The sequence below is a fragment of the Bufo bufo genome, chromosome 11, assembly GCF_905171765.1.
Source record: "Bufo bufo chromosome 11, aBufBuf1.1, whole genome shotgun sequence".
Lineage (NCBI taxonomy): Eukaryota > Metazoa > Chordata > Amphibia > Anura > Bufonidae > Bufo > Bufo bufo.
The window spans coordinates 47,440,172-47,454,924 of record NC_053399.1 but is presented as its reverse complement, the minus strand read 5'-3'; the positions used below and the strand labels follow the sequence as shown (position 1 = coordinate 47,454,924).

General features: G+C 49.0%; 1 protein-coding gene across 2 annotated transcripts in view; it reads right to left on the bottom strand.

Annotated features, from left to right (window-relative positions):
• BAZ1A (bromodomain adjacent to zinc finger domain 1A) overlaps positions 1-14,753 on the bottom strand; it is a 120,932-nt gene that overhangs the window by 35,473 nt on the left and 70,706 nt on the right. For both annotated transcript variants that reach the window (XM_040412561.1, XM_040412560.1), the window contains exons 17-19: positions 13,698-13,810; positions 12,490-13,011; positions 5,544-5,704 (exon numbers count right to left, since the gene is read on the bottom strand). In XM_040412561.1, the coding sequence (XP_040268495.1) occupies positions 5,544-5,704; positions 12,490-13,011; positions 13,698-13,810 (796 nt within the window). The remainder of the gene's footprint in view (positions 1-5,543; positions 5,705-12,489; positions 13,012-13,697; positions 13,811-14,753) is intronic.

The following is a 14,753-nucleotide window of genomic DNA, read 5'->3' as shown; positions in this document are numbered from 1 at the left end:
ATGTAAAGCGCGCTCCTTGGGGTTTGCCGGAGAAGGGCAAAAGGAGGGCAGACCAAGATCCTCATTAAGGTGGAAGGGGGATACCACCTTGGGCAAAAAGGATGGAACAGGACGGAGTACCACTTTATCCTGATGAAAACCCAAAAAAGGCTCCTGGTAGGAAAGAGCGGCCAGCTCCGATACTCGCCTAATGGAAGTTATGGCCACAAGGAAGACCACCTTCCAGGCAAGAAGAGTCAGGGAGACCTCCCTCAAAGGCTAGAAGGGAGGTGACTGAAGAGCGCGGAGGACCAAATTGAGATCCCACGGAGACAAAGGGGGGACGTACGGAGGAGCCGAACGTGCCATCCGCTGCCGGAAGGTCTTCACAGGACCCAGGAGAGCGAGAGATCTTTGAAAGAAGACTGCTAAGGCCGAAACATGGCCCTTCAGGGAACTCACAAAAAAGCAGGAAGGCCTTCCGGTACGGTAGCAAATCCTGGAGGAAGCCGGCTTCCTTGCCCTGATCAGGTTCTAACTACAGAATCCGAGAACCCCCTCTTTTTCAGGATGGGGGTTTCAACAGCCACGCCCTTAAACGAAGCAACCGTAAATTCCGGTGGAAGAGCGGTCCTTGAGACAGGAGATCTTCTCTGTCGGGAAGAGGCCATGGGGCGTCTGCCAGAATCCGGGCGACACCCGAGAATCATGCGCGACACCCGAGAATCAGGGCATTCCGGGGCAATGAGAACGGTCGGGATCCCTTCCGCCTTGATCTTGCGCAGAACTTCAGAAAACCGTGGTTTCGATCCATCGACCTCTGGGTTATGGGCCCAGCACGCTTCCGTTGCGCCACTCTACTGTGCGGACCACGGAGACATCAGCGCATCTACTCCGTGCGCCTTCGGGTCCCAAGAGCGAGCCAGGAACACCGGAACCCTGTTGTTGAGCCTGGACGCCATCGAGTCCACGTCCGGACGGCCCCACCGGTGACAGACGTCTTCGAATACGGCTGGATGCAGAGACCACTCGCCCGGATCCACCTTGTTGCGGCTTAGGAAGTCCGCTGTCCAGTTGTCGACTCCCAGGATGCACACCGCCGCCAACAGCGGAACGTGAGACTCTGCCCACAGCAGGATCCTCCTCACTTCCTGCATCACCACCCGGCTGCGGGTCCCACCTTGGTGATTGATGTAAGCCACAGCCGTGGCATTGTCTGACTGAATCCGCACCGGCCAGCCGGCAAGGAGAGGAGTCCAATGGGAGAGGGAGGGAAAAACCGCTCTAAGTTCTATGTTGATCGGGAGGCAGGATTCTGCCTCTGACCAAACCCCCTGGATCGTGAGGAACCGGAGAAAAGCCGCCCCCCCAGGAGACTGGCCTCGGTGGAGACCATCATCCAAGAGACCGGAAGAAAAAACCTCCCCGACGACAGAGTCGAAGAGAGAGCCTCCAAGGAAGAGATGCCCGAACCAGCCGGGACGGGCGGACGAGAGCGTCCGAACCCCGAGAGGTCATGTCCCGGAGGGAAGGATCTCTTGTTGCGGCGAACGGGTGTGAAATTGGGCATATGGCACGGCCTCGAAGGAGGCCACCATTAGACCCAGGATCCGCATGCATTCCCGGCTGTTGAGATACGGGGAGTGCAGCAGGTGCGACACCGCCCCCTGGATCCGGGAGGGGAGTCTGGAAGACACCCCTAGGATCCGGATGTCGTTCAGGTAGGGCAGCAAAGAAAAAAAGAACGATGCGCAGAAGCGCCGGTGTAGGGATCTTGGTAAAGACCCGAGGGGCGGTCGCTAACCCCAAAGGCAGGGCGACAAGCTGGTAGTGACGGCCACCAATGGTGAGAGCAGAAATCATCGGTGAGATTCCGCAATAGGGACATGCAGCTAGGCGTCCCTTATGTACCACGGATGCGAGGAGCTACCCTGGCAGAAGAGTAGGAACAAAGGAGCGGAGGGACCATTTCGGAACCTCCATACTCGCAGAAACTCGCTGAGCAGCTCCAAGTCTAGGATTGGACGCACCGACCCCTCCCATTTTGGGAATACGAGCAGGATCGAGTAGAAACCTGTGCCCTGTTCCTCTGAAGGAACTAGGGTAATAACACCCAGAAGGGACCATCAAGAGGTCCAAGGCTCTGCCCGGATCCCTCGGAACACGTGAAGAGAAAAACGTTCCGGGGGTCTCGACGCGAACTCTAACTAGTAACTGGAAGTTAAAATATCTAGAGTCCAAGCGTCCTCAACATGGGCCCTCCAAACTTAGAGTGGAGAGCAGACGGACCCCCCACCACGAGCGGTGGGGGCGTCCTATCCTGCGGAAGCCTGCTTAGGAGCAGCAGGGCAGACCGCCTGTGCCCTCGGGCGGCAGGAGGGCAGGAACCCTCAAGGGGGAGGTTAGCAAGGGAACGCTTAGAATCAGTGTCAGCGCCCCACCTTTCTGCCAGACACTTCTGCGCTGATGATCGATGGCTAGAATGCGGGCACAGAGGAACCATTGTCCCTGGAGGCCACGCAAGGAACTTGGAAACCTGGGACATTTGGAAAATCAAATCCAACATGTCCGCAGATGTCTCTTGTTCCGCCAGGTCTTGGTGGAGGCGTCAGCGATCACACCGAGAAGGCTCTGGCAACCTGTGCCAAGGCAAAGGCAGGTCGCAGGGACGTGCCCGCCCGTGAGAAAATGGATCTGGAGAGAGAATCCAGGCGCCTGTCCACTGCGTCCTCAGAGAGGCCCCGTCTAAAAACAGGGAGGGCCGTGTTATTGGTTAACCTGGCCACCAGGCAATCCATCTTAGATTAGGACATTTGGAGAACCAAGGCCAGTGTGTCAGCAGACGCATCTTATTCCGCCAGGTCCTGGTGGTGGTACTGTAACCACACCGAGAGAGCTCTGGCAACCCAAGCCGAGGCAAAGGCAAGCCGCAGGGACATGTCTGTCAGCTAGTTGGACAGATAATCCAGGCGCCTGTCCACGGCATCTTGCAGAGAGGAGCCGTCCAAGGCAGGAAGGGTCCTGGATATGACCTCGGAAATTTCCCCATGGGAAGGGAAACCAGTCAGTCTCCGGCTTTTTGGGCGGAAAAAAGGGGCAAACTCCTAACCAATGAGGAGAATCCCTTTGGAGATTAAAGGTCTCACGGACAGCCGCCACTAAGTCAGCCACATAGTGGAGAGCTTAGGCGGTAAGTCCCGCTCCATGACCTCGTCCGAGCCGGACAATATCCCTTCAGACTTACGCTCCCCTGAAGGAGGGGGGAGAGACGTCCGAAAGCGCCCGCAGGCGAGGGATGGGGGTAGACGGAGTCATCCAAGGGGGGATGCTGCCGCTCACGCTGCCTCTTAACTGCCAAGCGTCCTCTGTGGATACCACTAAGAGGAGATGGAGTGTGGCGCCACAGGGTTGGAATCTGCCATATGTTTCATGGACATGACTGTCATGGCGAATAAGGCCAATCAGTGGCCGCCCTAGACGTGGTGGATGCCCAGGCGGGTACCACAGGCCGCGCAGGGACATGGGCCAGAGAAGGGAGTGAAGAGAATTCTGTCCAGGGGCAGAGCAGGAGACACATATACCAGCGACAAAAGAGAAAAAAGTTTCCTACCAGCTGTGCAAGGGTTAAACGCTTCTCCCGGCCAGCAGCAACATGAAAAATCCTCATAGAACGTGCAGGCACGCTGCGAGAGCTTCCAGCAGGAAGGAGGAGTCGGCAGAGCAGAGCGCTGAGGCTCCACCCCCATGACGTGTCATCAAGGCGCGAAATGAGCGCGCGCTTGCGTGCTCTATGAAAAAATGTCCCCCGGTGCTGTAGCGGGGGTTAAGGAGCCTAATGAAGAGGGGGGTCCGACTTGGCTAATAACCCTGCGCCTGCCCAGGTGTAAGGCAGGGGCGGCTGCTTTAGGCAAAAAAAAGTCCCCCGGTGCAGAGTGCGGCAATGCGGGGGTTAAATTTGCGGGAAACTGCTCGGGAGGACCCCTAATGAAGAGGGGGGTCCGTAGCTGGCGAGCGTCTTTCCCACGATGTAATGTAGGGGTGGCATGCCGCTTATCTTAGCCTGGAGCTTGCAGCTAAAACGCTCCTAAAGGGGAATATGTCCAGGGACCCCATCAGTGATATCCCAATTCCCTTAATGCCAGCAGTCCCCTGGTATAGTGCCTCCAGTGCCCCCAGACCTTCACTCTGTAGTTCACCCAGGCTGCCCATAGATATCGGGCAGGGAGAGGAAGGGGGGGGGGGGGGGGGAAGCAGAGGAGGATGTCAGCCATACTTATCTGCTCCTGCAGTCTTCTCCCTCTGTTCTGTACCAGCAGGGTTCATCTCTTCAGACGTCTGACTCCAGGAGTGCAGTGCTCTGGGTGGAGGGCAGCAGCAGGTGACCCAAGGGCTGGTGGGATACCGGAGCTAACAGGTCGAGCCCGGTTCCACTTTTCTTCTGGGGGGAAAAGGAGGCAGCCAGGCAACGTCCCAAAGATGGCGGCGGGCACTCCATGGGGGACCAGGAAGGCGCCATGCTGACCTGTGTCCCCATCTAGAAAGAAAATAATAAAACGGAGTAGAGATAGTGTAGCGTGTCAACCCACTTCACCGGACACTAAGCAAAGACTGAGTTTCTCCTGCTGGAGCCAGGGGGTATAGCCCGAGGAGGAACAGGAGCTCTTTCATTTGCATAGTGTCCCTCCTACTGATACCTCAAGCTATACCCATGGTCTGTCCCCCAATGGAAAAAAGTACGAGAAATTAAATTTTATGACCAATTTGTGCAGAAATCCATATCATACCAAAGGGTTCACATACTTTTTCTTGCAACTGTATATACATAAATAAAAACATAAACCCTGATACCACATCACAAACCAATGTTTTCACAAAAGATAATGAGCAATCCTCTTTGTCCCTCATAGCAGAAGGGGCTATTCGCACCTCGTGCACAGTTTTTACCTATTAACTGTTGCTGTAACATCTATAACAGGGGTCAGCAACCTCCGGCACTCCAACTGTGGTGAAACTACAATTCCTAGCATGCGCCATTCATTCCTGTGGAGTTCTGAGAAAAGCCAAGCAAGTGTGCATCTTGGGAGTTGTAGTTTTACCACAGCTGGAGTGCCGGAGTTTAGCCAAAGGTCTAAATAGCAGGGCTCACCCGGTACAGAGGATTGTTTCCCAATGAAAAGTACAGAAAGAGAAGTAAAGTCTGACATGGAGCCATCGTACACAACATATACCAACAGGATTTCCAACCACAAAGTAAACATTTTCACGTTCAGACGTATAAATAGCAGCAATAGCCTTGTGTATACAATTTTTTTTTTATGGAGAATTCACCATTTTTTCCTACTCCGTTGCAGCAGAAATGTTTGCAAAAGTGACTACAAGAAGTGCACACAAAGTGGTAGCTTCACATAAAACCAACCGTAAAATAAGCTTGAAAGTGATAAATACGAATGAATGCACTTTATGTCACCATTGCAAAAAAGTTACCCGATTTACTAATGCATTTCATTTTTACTGTTTAATAAAATACAACTACAAATGGGTCTAGCATTTGTCTCGAGGAATACCTTAAGAGAACCAAGTGTGCCCTGGTAAATTCGGTCTTCAATGTCCAGGAGGAGCTCACAAAGTCTGAGTTCTAGCTGCTTTTCAGCAGAGGTCTTTGTAGGATCATGCAGTTTCGATGGTCTCCCCCTACTGGGTTTAATATCTGTTGGGAGTGGACTGTCTAAAAAATAACAAACTTATTACCAGAGCAATCTACATTATGGCTGAATAAGTTACACAAGGCCATTCAGATCTTCCTAAATAATTAACAGTAAACTTAGAGCCTTAAAGAGGACCCGTCACCACAAAATGCAACGCAATCTAAAAGCACCATGTCATAGAGCAGGAGGAGGTGAGCAGATCGATATATTTTTCTGGGGAAAGACTTAGTAAAACTTGTAATTTTTACATTTACATCTGCAGTGAACAATTATCAGTACAGGGAGGAGGTGTAATCAGTGACTGACAGCTATCTCTGTATGCACAATTATACACAGTGCTATCAATCACTGGTAACCCCTCCCTCCTGTACCGATAGCTTTTCACAAGAGGTGAAAAATATTGGATTACACTTACCGGTAATCAGTTTTCTTTGAACCTATGACAGCACCCTGGAGAGACTGCTTCCACCTCCTCAGGACAGGAAACCGGAACCAGAACCGCCTTTTAAAGGAGGGATCTTCCCCTCCATCTCCAGTCCTTTTCTCAAGAACTAAGAAATAGAACATCTTAACAACCTAATACACTTTTCTAGGCACAGTCTATAGTGCCTAAAAACAAAACAAAAACGTATGTGGAGAGCTCCAGTGGCCGCCTTACAAATCTGCTCTATAGAGGCAGAAGCTCTCTGCCCAAGACGTGGAAACTGATCTTGTAGAGTGGGGCCCAAACCCAGAGCGTGGATCAATCCACTTAGAAGAGTAGGCTAAGGAAATGGCCTGTCTAATCCACCTAGCAATAGTGCGAGAAGAGGCTGCAGATCCCTTCTTTGCTCCCTGGAACAAAATCAGCAGACGTGAAGAAGATCTCCAAGGCTGAGTGACCTGCAGATATTGCAAAATACATCTCTTAACGTCTAGACAGTGGTACTCTGATTCCTTTTTATTTTTAGGGCAGTTGTGGCGAGACACAAAAAATGGGGAGAGGCGCTCATAGGGTGGTGGGTATCGATAATACGGTTTAAAGAAATGGATGGAGTGTGCTCACCTTTTGGTGTTGTGCGTGTGTGCGCACAACGTCCGTAGGGGCAGGTCCACAGAGAGAGGGAGGGGGGGCGGGGTCGGTGCTGCCAGTACCCGTTCGGTCCCTTTGGATGGAGTTGCCAAAAACTCCTAGGGACTGTGGAGGAAGTTGTGGGTGGTTTGTGTGCTGGCACACGGTAGGGTACTTCTTTGGCGCACAAAAGACGACCTCAATCGGGGAACGTTTGGTTTAATAGCTGTTTATTGTGCAGTAGACAACGCATTTCAGAGTTTATAACTCCTTTCTCAAGTCTTAGGGGCGTCGGCAGCAAGAGTGGCCAGAAGGCTGGGAGCCTCTTCTGGTGCGTGCTTGCTGTGCAGGGCGCACCAGCAGTGTAATCCTGGGGCTCCGATCGGTTACCATGGCAGCCAGGACGCTATTGAAGCCCTGGCTGCCATAAAAAGCTCAATGCTGCTGTGTGCACAAAGGACACTGTGTGCACAAAGAAAAAAAAAAACCACCAAAATATTAAGTATAAATGAAAGAAAGATTTAAATAAAATAAAAACGTTAACAATAAACATATTAATTTTCAGCAGATTTGTGTAGGAATTTTATTTTTTCTCAAAAATGAAAATTACCAGAATATCGGTATAAATTATCGGCCTGAAAGTTCACAAATTATCGGTATCGGCCCTAAAAAAAAATCAATATCGGTCGATCCCTACTCCAAACCCTAAGGTAGATCTTAGAGGTGACCTGGCCAAGAGAATGCTAACTACATCCTCGGAGAGACCTCTTTTCTTTAAAATGTCCCTCTCATTAACCAAGCAGTCAGGTGCAGATTCTTCACCTCTGGGTGAAAAACTGGACCCCGAGACAGAAGCTCCTGATATTCTGGAAGCACCCATGGTGTTGCTATCGACATCTTGCAGAGCCAGGAAAACCACACCCTTCTCGGCCAAAAGGGAGCTATAACTATTATCGTAGCCTCCTGCTCTCTGATTTTCTTAAGGACTCTTGGTAGCATTTTTAGTGTGGGAAAGGCATACAGAAGGCTCTGCCTCCAAGATTGAGCCAGTGCATCCACAGCTCTCGGATGCTCCATCGGAGAAAGGGAAAAGAAGACTTCTACCTTCCAGTTTGCCCTGATGGCAAAGAGATCTCTCTCTGGAGTACCGCATAATGCTGCCACATGATTGTAAAACCTCCTGATCTAAGGACCGCTCTCCCTAGAAAAGTTGATGACGACTGAGGAAGTCCGCTTTCACATTGTCCGAACCACTTAGATGTACTGCAGAAAGAGATAATAGAGAAGCTTCTGCTAGGATGAAAATCTGATGGGAGAGAGACATTAGGCCCCGAGCCCTTGTACCTCCCTGCTGGTTGATATAGGCCACTGCTGTTGTGTTGTCCGAATAGACCCTTACATTCCTGCCTGATTGTCGGGAGACTCTGTACTAAGGCTATCCTGATTGCATCCAATTCCCTGAAATTGTGCAAATGGGACAGAGATTTGCCGTCCCAAATTCCCTGCAGGGACCCCACATAGGCTCCCCAACCGGATGGGCTCACATCCGTGCTTAAGGAGAGAACCACCTCCCGGGTCCAAGGAACTCCTCTTTCTAGATTTTTAAGATCCATCCACCACCCCAAGGAATCTAAGGTCTGGGAGAACAGATATCTCTGAGTCCAGAGGGGGGAGACTTTCGTCCCAATCTCACAGGATCTGAAGAAGCCTTGACTGGTACTGGGCCCATTCCACCCCTGGAATAGTGGCTGTCATGAGACCCAAAACCAACATGGCCTCTCTAATAGTGACTGGCCTGGGCATAACCTGGATTTTTCTAGGTTCATCTCCCATCCCAGCTTCTCTAGAACTTCTCTCAACCAGGTTATATGACCCTGAAGAATTTGACTTGACCGGGCCACTAACAGAAAATCGTCTAGGTAAGGTATAATGATGATCTCCTTCTCCCTGACGTGGGCCATCATTTCCTAAACGATCTTTGTGAAAACCCTCGGAGCTTGAGCGAGGCCGAAGGATAATGCTCGGAAATGAAGATGCAGAATCTCCCTTTCAGACCGAACTGCTACCCTCAGAAACCTCTGGTGGCTGGGATGAATGGGAACATGAAAGTACGCATCCCCATAGTCCAAAATGAGTTTTTTTTTGCTTTCTCTTTGCCCCTAAAGCTTCCTGGGTGCCTGACTAACAGAGGGAAAGCCCTCGTTTCTGTCCGAGGCCTTTTCTAGCAAGTTTTTCAGGATGGGCCAAACAAAAACTCTCCTTGACAAGGGATAGCACAAAGTTTTACCTTGGAACTAGCATCCCCATTCCAGCTTTTTAACCAAATAGCCGCCGGGCAGAGTTGGATAAGGTGGAAGCCCTAGCGGAAAATCTTAAGGTATCCGCAGGAGCGTCAGCTTAGAAATCCAAGTCATTACTTATAAACAGGGAAGGAAGACAAAACCTGCTCCCTAGGGGGACCCCCTTTAATGTGAGCCTCTAACTCCCCCATCCACACTTTTAGTGATCTGGCAACAGACGTAGCGGCAATAGCAGGTTTAAAGGCCGCCGCAGAGGCTTCCCAATTTTACTTTAAATAAACCTCTGCTCTCCTATACATCGGGTCCTTTAGCAAACCCATGTCCTCAAAGGGGAGTGCGGCTTTTTTGGACATTTTTGCTACTGGGGAATCCAGCTTTGGGGCCCTATCCCAGGAGGCAGACAACTCCTCATCAAAAGGATACTTCCGCTTCACCGAAGAAGGGACAAAAAACTTCCTATCCGGCCTTTTCCATTCTCTGGCAATCACATCTTGAATGTTCTTATGCACGTCAAACCCCTTCCTCTTCTTGGGAGCTAACCCTTCAAACAGAGTCCTGGACTGAATGCTGTGGCCTCTGATCGTCCAACCCCATGGTAGCCCAAACCGCCTTTACAAGGGAGTTAGTATTTTCCACATGAAAAAGTGGTCTCCCTGCAGGCGCATCCTCAGAAGACTCGTCTGATGACCCCACTCTCCTCCTTCCAGACCAAAAAGTATCTCACCATCACTGGAGGGGGGGTCTTTTGCAGCAGCTGTGGAAGTACTGGGGCGGTGCTTTCTCAGACGGCTAACCGACTCCCTGACCTCTTCACGTATCATCTGTTTTATACTGCCCAGAAAGATGGAGCTTCCTCTTCCATTAATTTGCTGATACATCCCTGACATAGGGGTTTTGCCCAGGCAGAAGGAAACTTCTTACACACACCATATCCCTTCTCCTTTACTCTGGAAGTCTTCCTAGAAGACTCATTTGAAACCTAGGCAACAGAAAATGACCCCATAAGCATTAAGATAAATAATATATGCTGGGGTATAACCCCTCTTACCCCACCGTAGTACCGATGTATCATTGGTGGTCTCAGTGGGATCAGTGGGCTGAGCCTGCTCCATGTTTCATACAGCAAACAGCCTGAATGGAGAAACTGCCACGGTTCTTTACCCAGCATGACAGTGAGCAGGCTGGGCTTTTCTCCTCAGCGCGAGCTAGCCGGCATCGCTCCCCTTCCGGTCCACAGCGTTGGCTTCCTCCCACCGCCACAACCCGGAAGTACATGCAGATCATTGCGCGGGCCGGCGGCCAAACATGCATACACAGCCGCAGAGGTTTGCAGGAGCCCAAGACCCTCCCAGGAACCGGGAAGGAGTAAGGACAGAGAAGGGAGCCCAGACTCCTGCAGCGGCTCCCAGAGGAGACTTACGCCACATGGGGTAATCCTCTACACACTTTTTTTTAGCCAGGGCCCCCGCAGCTCTTTCCTTGATATCCAGCGGATCAGATTCCTTCCTGCCCCTTACGACAGGAAACAGAACTGGAGATAGAGGGGATGATCCCTCCTTTAAAAGGCAGTTCTGGTTACTGTTTCCTGTCCTGAGGAGGTGGAGGCGGTCTCTCCAGGGGTGCTGTCATAAGTGATCAAGAAAAAAAAGATATATAAATTACAAGTTTTCCTGAATCTTTTCCGCATAAAACTATATAATCAATCTGCTCAGCTCCTCCTGCTCTGTAACCTTCTGCCTACAGATTGCATTGCATTTTCTGGTGACAGGTCCTCTTTAAAGAGGACCTTTCATGGATTTATAGGTTAGAAATTGGTATGCTTAGCATATAGGGCTGCCCCTACAGATGCCAGCACTATTTTTTTCTTCTAAAATACCCCTCCATTTCGGCGCTGTGTCCCCCGCTGTTTTTGTGCCCAGTATGTTAATACTGAGCATCGGTACAGGGAGGAGGAGACGCCAGGGTTTCTCAATGGGAGTCTCCTTCTTTAAAAGGAAACCTGTCACCGGGATTGTGTGTATAGAGCTGAGGACATGGGTTGCTAGATGGCCGCTAGCACATCCGCAATACCCAGTCCCCATAGCTCTGTGTGCTTTTATTGTGTAAAGAAAACGATTTGATCCATATGCAAATGAACCTGAGATGAGTCCTGTCCCTGAGATGAGTCCAGCGTGAAGGAGCCCAGCACTGCCCCGCATCCTCACAATCTCCTCCTTGCTCACCCGACGTCAGAAAGCTATAGCGCCGTAATCTCGCGATGCGCGAGCTAGCGGATGCGCAGTTCCTTCCCAGAGGCTCATGCCAGCACAGGGAAGGAACACTGACGACACTGCGCATGCGCTAGCTTGCGCATCGCGAGATTACAGCGCTCTAGCTTTCTGACGTCGGGTGAGCAAGGAGGAGATTGTGAGGATGCGGGGCAGTGCTGGGCTCCTTCACGCTGGACTCATCTCAGGGACAGGACTCATCTCAGGTTCATTTGCATATGGATCAAATCTTTTTTTTTTTACACAGTAAAAGCACACAGAGCTATGGGGACTGGGTATTGCGGATGTGCTAGTGGCCATCTAGCAACCTATGTCCTCAGCTCTATACACAAAATCCCGGTGACAGGTTCCCTTTAAGGATGATTAAGTATCTTAAATCCATGATCCGAAACGCGTAGATGCTGTACATGTGTTTTTGGATTTTACCGCTGAGAAAATAAAGGTCACCGTTTTACTGGAAGCTGGATTTATCATCTTTCAAGTTGCAATTATGCCTAGTCCTGGGATAATAATCTGTGCTTTCTAAACGAATAGCAGGTGAGCGCTGCTTCAATCTTTTTGACCGTCTCCTCCCTGTGCCGATGCTCTAAATGAACATACTGGGCACGAAAAACAGCGGGGGACACCGCGTCAGAACGTAGAGGTATTTTAGAAAAGGTGCTGGAATCTGTAGGGGCTGCCCTATCTGGTAAGCATACCAGTTTGTAACATATAAACCCACGAAAGGTCTTCTTTAATGCTACCCTGCAGTCTAGAGAGAAAACATCATCTAAGGTGGTACCTGCAGGGGATGATTATCTGCTCTTTGTTTTCCTCAAAACTTGCTCCTTGGCTGATCCCGGTCTCATCATTGGTTCAGGCTGGCGCTGACTAGAAGTCTGAACCAATGACGAGACAGGGGGTGTGTCTAAGACTACCTCAGACTAGGCAGGGAAAAAAAGTAGTCACAGATCACAGCTCAGTCCTAATGGAGCAAAGCTAAAAAAGCAAGATTTGAGGATAAAAGAACCAGCAGTCAACTGTAACCATACCGTGTAGGTACAGATGTCCATAGTTTTGACCTAGCCACTTATGCAATACTAATAACATTATATAAACCTGCACAATCCATTTTTTGTGCAAAGTGAAAATACCGGTAAATGAAATCAATCTATGCCATGTTAGGTAATACAGTGGTAAAGCAATACCTGATATATGGAAGCGATTTGCTGAGAAGTTACTTAGTCTCTGGCAGATCCTCATCTTTTCCTGTACCAGTGTGTCTTTAAGTGTACTTTCTCTATACCCTCGTGTATTCAAGCACTCAATCAGTTCATCCAGCTGTTCTACAGTGCTGTAGTAGCTCCAGCGGTTTGGCTTGTCTACAGGTTTAGGAGGCTCCTCCACTTTCTCCTCTTTAACAGGCGAGTCATGACCATTCACCTCAGGATCATTTTCAGTTTCCCCTTCAATCTCTTTTTGAGGTTGTAACATATCCTCAGTTATTCCAGTATAATCCTCCTCCACAAAAAGCCCTGGTAAAGAAAAGAATGTCCAGAAGCGCCTATACCATCGGTCTCGGCCCAGGGGTACGATGTTGGTGCATGCTGTGACGTATTGCATTTTTTCCAACAAATCCTGCTCTTTCTTCTCTTGTTTCTTCCTTAATTCTTCCTCTACTGAAGAAGGTTCTTTCTTTCCCATGGAATTTGTATTTTTCTCCTTTTGACCTGTGAGGTGTAAGTAAATTAAAAGAAACCTTGTGAGTAATATTCTTAATATAAGAATGGCGAATCATGATATTAAGTTCAAAAAGACATCTCCCACTATAGGATCCATAGACTTGGGTGTTTAATGGAGCCACAATTCAGTCTGCAAGTATGTTACAGTACAATACTAGTGTATAGAGATAGAGGGCATACTGACGATTCGCAGATACACTTGGAACCGAACCAGAGTTCGGGAAATAGTTTTTTACAGTAGAAATTGATTTATGAAGTTATTATGCGAAGTCTCATGAGACTTCGCGAAGTAATAACTTTGGCTCATAGGAGCCAATACATTCTAATACTATACGGAGCGCGCTCACCAAGCACAGTGTTGTACATTGTATAGCGGCTGTGCTTAGTATTGCACTCCGTCCTTTTCACTTGAATGGGGCTGAGCTGCACTTACGCCACATGACCAATCAAAGTGTCGTCACTGGCCTAGGAAAAGCAGAGAGAAGGCCGCGGCATTCACAGGAGCGCCAGTGCCTTCTCAAACAACTGATTAGTGGGGGTCCTGGTTGTTGGACCCCTACCAATCAGATACTGATGACCTATCCAAAATATAGTAGAATCTCGGAAAACGCATTTAACAATGAACATTCACACTACAACCCGCTTCTTGTACAGGATGATCTAAATTAATTTACCTTTCCTTTTCTTGCCTCCTGGCGTCAGCCCTTCATCTTCAGTGGCCACGTCCTGCTCAGCATCTTTATTCTCAGAGCTTGTGTCCAAATCATCATGTTCTTCAGTCTTTTCACTTGAATACAGAAAGAGAATGTTACTAACTACACACAATAACTTTGAAGTGAAAACCTAAAGCTATAGCTTTACATGAAAAATGCATCAAAATGTGATGTGCTCATCGCACTGCTCTAAATTTTGCTGTAAAATGTCTTACAAAATACTAAAAGGATAAAAAAAGAAAATCTTGATGTGTAAGTGTCGGTTTGACTTAGACTGTCTTGACAGTATTTAAAGGGCTTTTTAAATAAACACTTGAATCAAGTAAGACTATACATTCCATCCCATCTTACACTCACATAATGTTGCTTTATAAAAACGGAGTATAGGTGAAAAATGTCTAATTGCTGGGGACTACACCCACTGTGGAGAGCTGAATGGAGCAGCAGTGAACTATTGCTGCATTCAATGTCTATTGCAGATACTGAGCAGCTGGGCACTGTACAGTGCTGTCTGCCTGTCCCAAATACTGAGTGGAACATCAGGGTGCAAACTCTACTACCGCTCCATACAAGCTCCTCACAACTGTGTGGCGGTCTGCTAAAGCAACCTTATATGAGGGCGGCTAGGGCAGAGACTCGATGAACCCCTATCCTTAAAAGGGATTGGCCACATTGGCTGGCTACTGTCGACCAACGTGTATGTAAGACAACTATGTGGCATGTGCAAATATAACATTTCTGCATATTCTGTGCTGTTTGCTATATTTCATAAGCCATGTTCCCTTGCTGGGGAAATCTTCTCTGCTGTCCGAATACAAGTCCTGTACATAACATGGCCTTCTCCATTCAAACACAATGCACCTGCACTAAACTTAAAGGGCTTCTGTCACCCCACTAAACTCTTTTTTTGGGGTACTTATAATCCCTATATTGCGATTTATCCATACATAATGTAATTAATCATTTTGGTTCAGTAGATACTGCAAAAAACGTACTTTTATAATATGCAAATTACAT